At 60.6% G+C, this 14,054-nt stretch overlaps 1 protein-coding gene across 3 annotated transcripts in view; it reads right to left on the bottom strand.

Moving 5' to 3' along the window:
• Positions 1-14,054, bottom strand: part of COQ8A (coenzyme Q8A) — a 39,853-nt gene that overhangs the window by 18,226 nt on the left and 7,573 nt on the right. For all 3 annotated transcript variants that reach the window (XM_086694401.1, XM_086694402.1, XM_086694403.1), the window contains exon 2: positions 1,623-1,807. In XM_086694401.1, the coding sequence (XP_086550527.1) occupies positions 1,623-1,799 (177 nt within the window). In that variant the 5' untranslated portion in view covers positions 1,800-1,807. The remainder of the gene's footprint in view (positions 1-1,622; positions 1,808-14,054) is intronic.

The raw sequence follows: 14,054 nt of genomic DNA on the forward strand, positions 1-14,054 counted from the left end.
CGGGCTCCTGGGGGACGGCGCGGAGGGATGCCCCGAGGCCGCAGAGGAGGGCGTGGGGCGCACATGGTGCCTGCAGGTGCCGCCAAGCTGCACCTCAGCCTGCGGGACACGGAGGGGTCTGAGGACGGAAGCCGTGCCCTCGGGGAAGGAGAGAGACCGGCCATGACGCCGTCGCTCTCATTTCATAAATGGGAAACTGAGGCCGGGAGAACGGAACTGATCTGGTAAAGGCCCGGCGACTGGCCTGTGGCGGAGCGGGGATCGCTGGCCCCGCTGGCCACCCTGCCACCGCCAGACAGCACTTGTCAGTGCTGGGCAAGCCCGGTGGGGAGGGGGCGGGGCAGGCTCACGGGAGCCACAGCGGTGGGGCATCCTCCTGCCCTAAGTGCCATAACTCTCCCCCGAGTGTCTGCTCAGCGAGTAAGGTAACAAATCCCTTGAAGGACTAGAGGGTCAGGCATTTCTGGATTACCCGGCCCGCCAGGCCCCCCGAGGCAAGGGGACACCGACATCTGAGTTTTCGGGAAAGACCAGGAGCACGCTGAGGGCCATCACCTCGGTCAGTGTCCCCTCCGTGGTGGGACCGCCACACCTCCCCCACCCCACCCTCAGGGATGCCGCTGGAGGCTGGGAATCCTAAAGTCCCGACCAAAGCCCTGGGGGCTGTGACAGCCTCACAGCTTGGAGCAGCAGTGGCCTTTGTCCACAAGGCCAGCCAACCACGCGACAGAAACGGACGGACGGACGGAGGTGGCAGCGCACCCCCTCTGCAGCCCAACTCCAGGCCCACACGGCCGTACACACCTGCCTCCCCATCCGCTCGGGCGCCAGGAACGTCTAGGTGCCCTGCAAGGTGCCAGCCCGGTGGACAGCGCTCTGCGGCCGCAAACCCTGGGGACGGTCGCCTGTCCCACACGCGGTTTTGCCTGTGCCCCTGCACAAGAAAGGTCTCTGGGCGGGGCACACGGGACGGCAGGACGGTGAGGAAGAGGGGGGTGGGCTGTGCCCGCTGGCACCTGGGACGGAGCGGGCCCCCCGCACATGGAGGAGGGAAGCCCGGCCCGACTGTGGCCCTGCTGTGGCCCGGCTGGCGCGGTGGGAGGAGCCACGTGACAGCTCAACACTGCGGCACGACACACAGCTCCCCCCACTTCTTCACCAGAACCGACCCACCAAAAAAGCACTAACGAAAGTCGGGTAAACCAGGAGAGGGTGCTTGGTCTCATAAACTGCCTCCCTTAAGAAGTCACTTTGTGACTTTTCTAATTTCCGAAATTAAAAAGGCCTCTGCCCAGCGTGTCCGGGAGGCCCAGAAACTGAACGCAGGCCTGGGGGGGGCGGGCGGGCACTGGCGCCCCCTCAGGACGGGCCTGGGCCTGCGGGCCGGTGAATCAGGGTCTGACTAGAGTGTGCAGGCCACCGTCCACGGGTGCTCTCCCCTCTCCGTGAAGCTTCCTGAGCTACAACTACCTGGGGGCATGAGTCACGCAGGGAGCCCCCACCACACCCGGAAGGGCAGCCGGTCACCTGAGCTGGCCACCCCGCCGCGTCCCGGGTCGCCCCCACCCCCCCATCTCCCTGAGAGCTCCCAGCCACCCCAACCCCCCAGCGCCCCCCCTTACCTGCACCTTGCCCAGGACCAGGCCGATCTGCTCCGCGGCAGTGGACTGCAGGGCCCTGGCCGCCAGGACCAGCTCCCCGCCGAGGCCCAGGTGCTGCAGGTGGGTTTCCACGGCCGCCTGGGCCAGCTTGGCAAGGCCTCTGACCAGCATGATGGCGTCCCCCAACATGGCAGTCATCCTCAGGGCTGGAAGAGAGCGGGCCGGTCGGGGGGTGCTCCACACTGCCCCCAGGGTCACCCTCCCACAGGGCAACTCCACCCCGCACTCTGGCAGAGGCCACGGGGGGGTTTGGTTCTTCCACGTGACACTCCACCCCCACCCCCGATCCAGGCTGCCGGAGGGGAGAGAGCGAGCGAGGGCCAGGGCTCGAGGTCGGCTCTGGGTGACCCCCGACCACGCACTGGCCCGGCCCTGGGCAGAGTGAAAGGCTCTGTGGAGGCGGGACTGGGGACCCCACAGCCACCCCGTGAGATGCAGAAGGCACGAAGGAGCCAAGTGATTTGCCCCACCGAGTGGCACCACTGGGACTTGAAGCCGGACACACAGATTCAGTCCAGTGCTCGGTCCTCTGGACCCAAACGAGGCTGGGGAGGCAGCGTCCGCCCCCAAAGCGCCTCCCCGTAGGGCCCGGGGCGCCCGACCCAAGCCCTCAGGGGCTGCCCCCTCCCCACCCTCACCCTGGACTCTTCACCAAGCCACGCCTGCGGTCCAGGCCCCAGGGCGGTCCATCCAGGGGACCCTGAGAAGCAGGGCACAGCCAGTAAAGCGCACTGTGGGCGGGACTCCCGTGTGACACGGCCCCCTCACGTGGGCCCGCACTACTCTCCCTTCTCCACTCGGACACAGTGTAAAACGTGTTTAACGCTGGTCAGGGTCCCCGTCCCCGGTGGTGCTTCGCAAGGGGCACATGCTCTCAATCACCCGAGTACTTCTTAAAACCTGGAGGGGCTGCGTGCTGGGGCGGGGGGGGGGGGGGGGGGAGGGGGTAGGAGAGGGTCCTGGTAACACACTGGGGCTGAGGAAGAGCCACCAAGAGGAAAGGGGCAGCAGGGGGCCTCAGAGAAGCAGCCGAGGAGCACTCTGGCCCGGCCGGGAGGAGCTGGCACCAGCAAGGAGTCTCGGAGAGAAGATGGGAACCGGGAGAGGAGAGGCCGGGGGCCCTGCTCGGGGGCCCTGCTCGAACAAACACGAGGAGCTGGGAAGGGCCAGACGCACCAGTACGCGGGGCCGGGCGCACAGACGCCCGCGGGCTCTCCCAGGAGAGCACGGACAGGGAAGGTCGGGCGAGAGCACCCACCAGGGAGTCGGCCACGGCTCTGGGGCCTGGCGGCTGGCTGCCCCCCACCCCCGCGGGGAGTTCCGCAGGGACGCACCTTCCCCTGAGCGTGGGAAGGCTACAGCTACGTGCATCTGGAAGGAGAACCGCAGTGACGGCCAGAGGAACCCACGAGCGCACAGGAGCCTGGACCGCGGAGCTGCCCTGCTACCGCCTGCCGTCCTGCCACCTCAACGGACAGCAGCCACCAGGCACCGGCCGGGGGCTCTCCACACTCAGTCTCTTCCAATTCTGTCAACAACCCGGTGACACACGCATTACTGCCTATCTCACAGAGGAGAAAACCAAAGCCAGGGAAGTTAACTACCCTGCCTGGTGTCCCGAGTGGTGGCCCTGGAGTCCGACCCTGGCCCTCCTCTGCTCTGTGCCCACCACGCCACACGGCCTCCCCAAACAGCCGCCCTGCTGGCTCCAAGGCACCCTCTCAGGGACAGGGCCCTGCTCGGACACAAATGCCTGCACCCTCATCAAAGCCAAGGAGGTTTCTGGAAGGTGACCGCACCCTTGAGAGAGACAAAGGGGAGGGGCTAGCCGGGCCCATCATCTGCCGCCATTTCACACCCCCGGCTCTGATGGGATCCTGCTCTTTATGGGAACAAACAAGGGTGAGTCCCACAGACCAAATGTCCAGGCGTGGGGAGAGCTCACGTGGCCGGTGCTGGCTCTCAAACTGCCAGCCCCCTGGCCCCAGCCCCGACACACACAGCCACACCTGAGTCACCACCACGTATGGAGGAGCCCCCAGTGAGAGGAACAGTTTCCAAAGGAGAGTTAGGGACCCATAACGGTGGATGGAGGCCAGGCCCGAGCCACATCTGTTCAGAAGGACCCCTGAGGGTGTCCCCAGGGAATCCACCGTACCCCACTGCCCCAAGGGCACCCCCAAACAGGCCTACCCCTCGCTCACCTCCAGATAATCAAAGCAGAGCCTCCCACGGACAGAGACTCCGATGATTCCAAAACCTCACCTTGTCTGCTGATACCGTATCTTCCACAGACCCTCCTAAGACCTATTTAATTCAGACTTCATTTCCAGGCTGAAAGTTACTTCCGCCTGATTCATCCAAGTCACAAGCACGAACGACAGCTTCTGTGGAGCAGAGCTGAGAAGTGACAGGGGGCAGGTCTGCCCTGCGCTGGCTGACTGGCCCACCGCACCGACGGAGGCTCAAACTGGAAAGGCCACGCCCAGCCTTGCGCGCTGCAGACACAGGCCTGGGGTCCCCTGGAGCCCGGTCCTCACGGCCCCCCCAAAGGGCCAGGACTGCACCGACTGCACAGTGACGCATTAAAAACAATTCCTAAGGAAAAACTGTGACATAAATTGACCAGAAATGTTTACATTCCTGCCTTCGGGAGGTAGGAGTAAGTAACCAGGGTCTCTTCCAGTATTTTCCTAACATTATTAGTCCCACACAACCTACCTTCAAAAAAGGAAAACAAAGTCATCTAGGAACAGTACACATTAGAAAGGACTGGCTGTGCCTTCTCCCGGTGCAAACGGCAGCGCCCTCGTCCCCAGGGCGGTCCCGACGGGTGCCAGGTGCGTGCACCTGGCCAGCAGGCCCCATCGGGGTGGAGATACCACCACAGAGACACAAGCTTCCTGCTCGCCGTGGTGCAAAGCCTGCTTTTCTCAAGTCCACACGCTCATCTGTGAGCAGATTCACAAGTGGATGTGGATTTCAAACACGCAGCCCAGGCCCGCGGCTGCTCTGACAAACATATTTATTTAACATGCAGGGGCTGCCCCCAACCCCCACCCTCCCGCCGCTCCCAAAGTGAGCCGGTCACACCCTACTCTACACCACGGAAGCTCTGCAGTGTCTACTCTCCACGGGCAGTGGGGAAAAAGAACGATCTCTCCAGAACTTTTCTCACCTTCTGGTTTTTAAAAAGTGGGTCTCATGGATCTCGGGCACCAGAATCCCAACGTGACTCAGAATTCAGGGACCCGGAATGTGCTGCAATCTCCCCCCCCACCCAATCTCTCGGAACGCACAGGCACCAGCTACACCAGGAGGCATTTTCATCACGATCGTAAATAAAAGCAAAAGCCGCCAAACATGTTTAATACACCAATTAAGGCCTCATCTGCACCAGGACTCCATCTGAAGTACGTGGAGCCCTCAGCCCACCAGGCTCCAGAGGGGCTTCTGACTTCGCCCAGAGGGGGCGTAGCAAGGAGCGGCCGGCTCTCTGCCTACCGGCCAGGTGCCCCAGAGGGCCTCTCCCCCGAGGAAGGGGCAGCCAAAGTGCCGGGTGGGCAGACGGAGGCAGCAGTGGCGGGGCGGCACTCCCCTTCGGGGTGCCCACTGGGGACCAGCGCCAGAACAAAAAGGCATTTAGTTCTCCATCGCACGTTCAGGAAGGTATGCTCCCAGCGCCCTGGGCTAGTCCCTGCAGGCCCCAGGTGAGCCTGCCCTGCCCCGGGCGCCTACGGCCAGGTGCCACGCAGGCACTCCCATGAGGGGCACAGAGACCAACTGAGGCTGACACACGAGGGTCGGGCGCAGAGGCGGCCACTGACCAGCAGAGACGGTCCTAGGAGCAGGGACACGGGGTCCCAGCTCCGCCACGGCCGCCGACACTTGCCAATTCATCCCTCTTCGGTAGGAGACCCTTTTCTGGTCCCCACGTGCTAAACTAATTTAGCTAATTACAGGAAGTAAATAGACTATTATCTAAAGAGAGAAGGAACACGAACAGACGCAGCTCAGCACCCCCAGGGACAGAGGCTGAAGAAACACAGGCAGTTTCCCTGGACGTGGGGCCCTCAAGCTCCGAGAATTCTCCTACCGACCCTTCACCCTCTGACCTTCCCCACGGCTTTTGGGACACTCCCTCACTCACGGTGGAGAACAGCCTCGGGTGTTCCCACACATTCGCCGGGAATTGCCAGGGAGCGGGGACCCTCGAATCCGGCCTCCAAAACTAAAGAACACCACAAGGCGATGCCTAGCTGGCCAGACAGAACAAGACGCGCCAGCAGGGGAAAAGGTGAATCGAACAGGCGATCCCGACAGCCGTAAAGCAGACGAAGGCACGTTCCCACGCGGGACCTGCACGCGGGGATGTAGTGTCGGGGGGGTCTCGTACACACCCCAAGCCCCCCCTCGGAGCCAGAACTCGCCATCTGTCACTCGTCTCTCCTCTCGAGGGGACAGCGGGCCGGAGACAGGGTGAGGGCTCACCAAGCCAGTGCCGGACCCCTTCGCGGCTCTAAAGCATGGCGTGAGCGGCACACGCCCCCTGCTGGCCTCAAACCGCCCTGAGCTGTCCCCAAGCCTCGGGGTGGCTGGTATGTGGATCCCAAAGTAAGCTGCACAGAAAGCGCTTGTCTTGGGGAGTTACGTGTGAAGCACGTCCAACTGCCTCAGATGTCACCCTGTCACCCCCATGTCCCCCGGGCATGAAGCCCAGCACATCCAAACCTGGGCTCCCCCACCCCCACCCCCACCCCCACCCCCGGGCTGCCCATCCGCAGGAATCTGCCCAGCCCACACTTGTCTCCTACATCCTCACCTCTCCCACCTCCCTGTCCGCTTCCCCCAGGGCAACTGCCCCCCCTGCCCTAGGCCCTGCCAGCTCCCACCCCCACAACCCCAGCTTCTCTTGCCTTGTTCCCTCCACTCACTGACCCAATGGGGTCAACCCAATTCTCCTGCCGGCCTCAGCATGGGATGCGGTCGAACTTTCTTCCTACCGCACTCAGCCCAAACATCACCTCTTCTGGGACACCCTCCCCAGTGTGCCCTTCCCGCCCCCCACCCCTGCCTCCGCCTCCGCCCTTCCCCATCAGTCCTAGTAGCAGTGACTGTCCCCTCCCCTAAGGGGCTGTCAGCCAGAGCAGGGCAAGGACCACCCCAGTCTTCCGATTTCCTGGTCTGCAGCTCTGAGCTCCACAGAGTAGGCAGGTAATAAATATGTTAACGAGAATGACCTCAGCTGTCCCTCCAAGGCTGCCACTTGTGGGACTGGCTCACACGTGCTGAAGCTTTAATCTAGATTCGGAATCACCGGTCCCTGAGAAGCCTGGTCTGGGGCAGGGCCCTCACACTTCAAGGGGCATCGGAGCGTCCCGGGGGGCTTGTTAAAGCACAGACAGCTGGGCCCGCCCCCTGTTTCTGATCCTGTAAATCTGGGGTGGGCCTGGAGACCTGCATTACTCACAGGCTCCCAGGTGCTGCTGGTGCTGGACGCCTACCCGGGAGCCCTGCTCCGGAGGGGAAAGGAGGCACAGGTGGCCCTCGCCAAGGCCAGGCGGGAAGGCGGAAAACAGGTCCTTCGTGCAAGTTTCTCCCTGCTGCCCCTCCCCCAAAGTCTGGCCTCGCCCTTCGGTGGAAACCTTCCACCTGCCCTTTTCTTTCCTGTTACCGCCTCAAGGAGCTGAAAAGGAGGAGCTTGGAGGCAATGAGCCACAGAGCCCTCACTGACTGTCACTTCCCGCACGCCTCTTTGGGAGGCCCCAGGGCGGGGGCACCAGTGACCTTCTGCCCTGGCCCAGCCAAGAGCGAGCTCTACTTTGGGCACGAACGTTGTCCATTTCTAGCCTGCACGGGCCCCGAAAAGCTCCTTTACGTGCTTGAAATTGTTCTTTTTTCTTTTACCCTAAGAAAAGGGAAACACCAGGCGACTGTCCCCACAGGGACCCTGAGGAACGTGCAAGGCAGGGGAAGACCGAAACTTGGGAGCCCAAATCCATGAGCGTCTGCGGCCACACCCCAGAGGCCAGTGCTCAGTACGGGACACCTCAGGGGCTCCGGGCCTCCGGCCGGTGAGGAGCCGCCCAGGGTCTGTCGCCAGGCACTTCCGAAACAGCGGATGTGCTGGAACTGAACCCACGCAGGTGAACCAGGGACGAGGCAGAGCAAAACAGCGGCCAGGCCTGGACAGTCGGCCTTCTCAACAGGGGCCAGGCCATCAGGGCCACCCAGTCCCCACAGCTGCCAGTCACTTCAGGAAGTCCCCAGACCTGCACGCCTACCAGGAAGTGCCCCCCCTTCTCCTCGCTGGCCACCCCGTCCTGGTAGTTATGCAAGAACCCTGCCAAAACTCGGCACGTTGCACCCCCTTCAAAACGGATTCATGCGGCAGTTCGGCTACAAGATCGTAAACCAAGACGCTAAAACCGTGACACGGGATGCTGTGAGGTCACTGGGAATGCCACACGGAAGGGCTTTTACGGACAAAGAGGAAAGTTTACCAAAACTTCCCACGTGAAAAAAATGCAGGTATCCAAACAGTCTCAGCCTTCATTTTTTTCTAAAATTTTCTACAAAGAACGTGCACGACTTTTACAGTAGAAAATAAACGATATGAAAATAACATTAAATATCTGCTTAAACTAAAAAACGCAGGCAGGCACGCAAAAGTGTAAAGGAACCGCTCCACGTCCCCGAGAGGCCGAAGCAGCTGGCGGACGCTGTCCTTACGGCCTGTGAGCCCTCGTCCCGCAGCAGGAGACGACGGCCCTACTGGCCGCCAGGAGCGGGGAACGCGGACACCCCACTCCGGGGCACGAGGCTCAACCGCTCTCAGAAGGTGGGGACACGGGTCGGCAGGAGGCCTAGTGCCGGCCCCCGCGGTAAAAGTGGGTACTTCCCCCCACAAAACCGGGATCCTAGTTTAGAATAAAGGGCAGCGACCATATTTTCCTGAACCAAAAGTTAGGACACATAGTATGACGAGGGTCCTTCTCGGTGAGGAGCCAACAAAGCACGACCCCTGGTCCCATCTGACCCCGCCTCCTTCTTTTGTAAATAAATATTTACTGGAACACGAGCGTCTCATTCATCTGTGTGCTGTCTACGGCTCGCAGAGTTGAACAGTTGTAAGAAAGATCGAGGGACCACAAAGCCCCTCCTGGAACATCTGTTGACCCCTCTTCTGGGACAACAGTAAATCAGAACCACCAGTGTCCCAGGAACTCTGGAAAGGTCCCCACAGTTGTCTCAGAGCCGCCCCACAAGGCTCGTGTTGGGGCGGATCCCCCCTGACCACAAGGGATGGGCTCACTCACCAGACACAGAGAGCCCACCTGCAGAGCACCCCCACCCCCCCCCCCCCCCCCCCGGGGGCTGGAGCCGGAAGAAGGCGCCCCCAACAGGGCGGCCTGAGTGCTGCCACAAAGGGTCAGGCCCAGGGGCGGGGGTGCAGGAGTCTGTCAGGGTGACTGCCTCCGCGTCTCCTCTCCCTCCTCCTGCCCTTTCAGGTGCCCCTGCACCCCCTCGCCTCACCCTAACAAGAGCCACTGTCAGTCCCTAGCTTGAGCCCGAGTGGACAGACACGCACCCATCTAATCGTCCTTCATTCCGGCAAGGGAATTCCTAACAAGGGCCCTGGCCAGGCCGGCCCTGGGCCTGCTTGAGAGGTGGTGGGGCTCAGGGGGCGTGCGGGACGGACACAGGCAGACGGGGATGTATACCGCTGCGTCCATCTGGAGCCCACGGAGCCCCTGACTGCAGGCGTGGTGGCCTCCCGGCAAGCCGCTCCCTGCCCCGTTCACCATGGACCCCACGTGGGTCTGGCCCCACAGCCCCTGGACGGCGCAGCACAGTTGTGCGTCATGAGGCAGTCAGTTTCGGGGCCCCGAGTTATCGTCTGGATTAAAGACTTCATGTCCCTCAAAAGCTTCCAGACCCTGGGGCTTTTCCTTGCAACTGGTAGAAAGTACACACGCTGCACTCACGCACACAAGAGCTTGTTCAGCGGCAGACTGACGCTCCCCTCCAGTGAATCTCACCAGGTCCCCAAATGTTTTCATTTTGGGAGAAGCAGAAAACCAGCACAACGTGGTAACTACAGTTGCTGCCATTTACAGAGAGTCGATTATACGCCAGGCTGTGCGCTAAGTGTTCTACGATATTCCCTCAATCGTTTTTATAAGGTAAGTGCTATTATCGTGTCCAGTTCTGAAATGACATTCCCATTTAACAGGGAAGAGGAAGAAACAAGCAGAAGACTGTTTTCACATCTTAGACTGTGAACCATTCCCGGCCCACTGGGAGATTAAGATGGCCTCTGGCTTCCCTGTTTTGCCCCAAGGCAGTCACGGGGGGACGGGGGGGCTGTTAAAAGCAGCAGCAGAAGCCCCCCCTCCAATCAATGGTGACAGCCCAGAGAGAAACCCAACACTGTCAAGGAACCAACACACGCCCAGGGCTCCAAAGCACTGGGGGGGGGGGGGGGGGGATGACGGATGGAGACGGGGGTGGGGGGACGGACAGGGATTCCCCTCCTTCTGGAGAGCAAATGTGACCTACTGCACACAGGGCTTTTATTCACCCGCCTGCCAAGCATGGGGTATGGACAGCAACTTCGTTCTCTGACCAAAAGCTCACCAAAGTTTTCTTCTTAGAACATGAGAACAGGGGCACCCACATGGCTCAGTTGGTTAAGCATCTGAATTCGGCTCAGGTCATGATGTCACAGTTCATGGGTTCATGGGTTTGAGCCCCACATCAGGCTCTGTGCTGACAGCATGGATCCTGCTTCGGATCCTCTGTCCCCCTCTCTCTCTGCCCCCTACTTGTGAGCACACGGCTGGTCTCTCTCTCTCAAAAAAAATTAAAAAATAACAAACCATGAGAACAATGCTCATGGCAGATATGGTGCTGGGGGACCAGTCGAGGCGCTCCGGAGCAGGGTGCCCTGGGTTCGAATCCTGACTCTACGGCTGACCCAAGCCATTCCGGGGTAGTTGTGGGCCTCAGCTTCCCCATCTGCTCTCGAGAGGAGTGGGTTAAGTAATCCACGCCACGGCACTCAGGGCCTCAAGTGACTGACGCACAGTAGGTACTTATCCCTGTGACCCCAGAGGCCCTCCAGAACGAAGTTCAGCCTCAGTGAGACCAGAAGGGCCTGAATGACAGCAGTGTGCACAATCCCGTTTATCCACGTCCAGGCTCTCAGGCCGGGTACAGGGTCACGTCTGACTCAGGAAGGACGGTGTCACCCTCTCCCGGGGCTAGTGGGACTCATCTATGCTGCACTGTGAGGCCGTCCAGCGAGCCGGCAGCCCCCCTGGGCGCTAGCAATAAATACCCGCTGGCAATCCTTGGCACGGTCAAGGCCACTCCTAGAGGAGAAAATGGCAAGGGAAGCTTTCGCTGGTATCTTATGGGAGGAACGGTGGGGGGCCCTCTGATCCCCGTGAGCTCACTCTACCTCCAGAATAACCTCCCCAAATCCCCTTCACCACGCTAACGCCTTGCTCAAACGGCTCCGAACCGTCTGAAGTATAAACAGGATAGGCCCCACCGCCTGAGCCTGAGGCTGGAGGCGCCACGGTCAGGACCCGGGCCCCCTGCCCAGCATCCACTTGCACCTGTGCCCTGGGAGCTCCAACCCCCTGGCAAGCAAGCCCGCCGGGGCGCACCTGCACATCTAAGCCACGCCCCCACCAGCCAGGCAGACGGAAGGGCACTGTCTTTGTGAGGCCGGCGTCCGGGCCCGGGAGTCAGCCCTGTCTGACCAGCCAGGCCCCTCCAGGCCTGTTCCTGAACCTCCCCTAAAACCTGCTTCTCGCCTGGAAGTTACGGCATAAATCCTTACGGTGTCCACTCTGCGCAGGACATACCCTGCACGTGTGAGCGCCACACTTACTCAAGGACGCGTTCCTGATCCAGCCCTAACCTGACTCTGCGCCTGAGGGCTGCCCTCATCTCCGGGGCTGGCCGGATCCTGCCCTGCTGGGTAAGTCGCGGCTCCCACACACACACACCTTTTCTCTAAGCCCCTCGCCGGAGTGGCGCCTCTCAGACATCCACCCACCCTGACACCCAGGCTGATCCCAAAGATGCGGAGGACAAGCCCCGTCACATGGGAAGGTGGACGGGACCCTAGGTGGGGAGGCCCGGAGCCGCGGTGGAGGAGCTCCCTGTAAAGGGAGTTCAGCAATTTAAAGGGCTGTGGTCACACGTGGCAGGCTGAAGAATGCCTCGCAGACGTGTCCACGCTCTGGTCCCCGGAACCTGGGGCTAGGTTACCTTACCTGCAGATGGGACTCAGCTCAAGATCCACAGGATGGGGGATTATCGAGATGGGCCCAGTTCCTCGCGGGGTCCTTATGGGAGAGACGCGGGTCGAACGAGAGAAACAGAAGCGGGGCTTCGGCGGTGCACGTGTGAGGCAGGGGCCACAGCCAAGGGCCACAGGCCACCCCCACAGGCTGGGAAACGGGAAATCAAGGGCCACTTACACCCTGACGCCTGTTTTGAAACTCTGACTCCAGAACCGTAGCGAGATCTGCAGGGATTTAAGCTGGTGGGTTTGTGATGATTGGTCATAGCAGTCGCAGGACACTCATACAGCGGCTATTTTTAAAAAGGCAAACGGTTGGGCGGGAAGAGGGGCCGGCTAGGTTCTAGAATACCGTCCAGATCATTCTTCTGAAATAATTAGTTTGGTCACCCCACAAACAGCACCGAGTGCCAACCAAGTGTCAGGACCTGGATTGTCCCACAGCCGCTCAAAATACATTCTCCTTCCCGACGACCACATCCTGCCGGCTTTCAGCGTAAACGTGCCCCAGTCTTCGGCAAGCCCTTTCCGAGGCTGGGCTCAACATCACACCATTATCGAGCATCGGCTACGTGCCAGGCACTGTGCACAGCCTGGGGTGCCACTAAGTCCAAGTCACGTTTATTTGTTTTTAGAGACAAAGCCTGAGTGGCGAGGGGGCAGAGAGAGAGGGAGACAGAGAATCGCAAGCAGGCTCCGTGCTGCCAGCGCAAAACCCGACGCACACAACACCAGATCGTGACCGGAGCCGAAAGTTGGTCGCTTAACTGACTGAGCCACCCGGGTGCCCCTCAAAATGCTTTTCATCACTTTTTGTCTTCCTAATCTGTCACAACACCTCCACTCCACATTTCCTGTTTCAATGAAATACACTCCTTGCCCTACAACAACCCTGCGAGAGGCCGTCCCAGTTTGCTGGGGAGAGAAAGCTCGACAAGCAGGAGAAATCTCCCCAAAGCCCCAAAGACGTCAGGTGCTGGCCCTCCCGCACTGGCCTGACTCCAGGCTCCCGTCCTTTCCTTGCTGCCCGGGGGCCTAAGACAGAAGCAGGTAAGAAATCTGTCCCTGCATCAATACGTCAACGTTTTAAATCCAGTCACTCTCCCGGAGACACAGCAAGGTTCATGCCCTGAAAAGCGTGTCCACCTGGTTGGGGAAATCGTGAGTCATAGAAATCCCGGAGCTGGCAGGGCTCTCAAAGGCCATCTGGCCAGACTGTCCCTTCCGGAAAGCTCCCGGGTTACCTGGACTAAGCGTCCGCTTACCAGCACCAGCCCAGCGAGCCTGGCCACCCAGGCAGGCGTGCTCTAGTCTCAGACATAAATGGCAGAAAGAGGCCCCACACTGAAGTCCACCTCTGGGTGTGTATGAGCCAGAAGGAGACACTGGGTACGTGGCCCTCAGATGCCACACTGCCACCCAGCACACGCCTCCACATGCTACACGCAGCCCAGAAAGGGACACCAGCACAAGATGTGCATGCAAAATTTCAGTGTTTTTTTTTAATTTTTTAACATTTATTTATTTTTGAGAGAAAGAGCGAGAGAGCAAGAAAGCGAGCAAGAGAGAGCGAGAGAGAGCGTGCGCATGCACAAGCTGGGGAGGGGCAGAGAGGAAGAGGCAGACCCAGAATCCGAAGCAGGCTCCAAGCTCTGAATGGTCAGCACAGAGCCTGACGCGGGGCTTGAACCCACGAACCATGAGATCGTGACCTGAGCCGAAGTCGGACACTTAACCGACTAAGCCACCCAGGTGCCCCAAAATCCCCAGTGCTTTTTAAAACTGGGGACTTCACCCAGACATGGAACAACTCGAGACGGACAACCATACTCAGGGGGAGACTGAGTCACCTCACTGATGTCCCCTCTCCTCTGGCTGCAGAAGTAAGGCCGCAGGCCCTGGCCTGGCCTCCCAGTCCCTCCACTGCAGACCCCAAGGCACCTTCCCAGCCTCACCTCTCACCGTCGCTCCCGACACCCCAGGGTGTCTGCCAGGATGACCCAACGCACACACGTGTGCGCATACACACGCACACACACAGTTTCCTACTTCCGTGTGCTGCTCTCTCCTCC

This window comes from Puma concolor, chromosome E4 (genome assembly GCF_028749965.1).
Source record: "Puma concolor isolate L17-30 chromosome E4, mPumCon1.1.hap2, whole genome shotgun sequence".
NCBI lineage: Eukaryota > Metazoa > Chordata > Mammalia > Carnivora > Felidae > Puma > Puma concolor.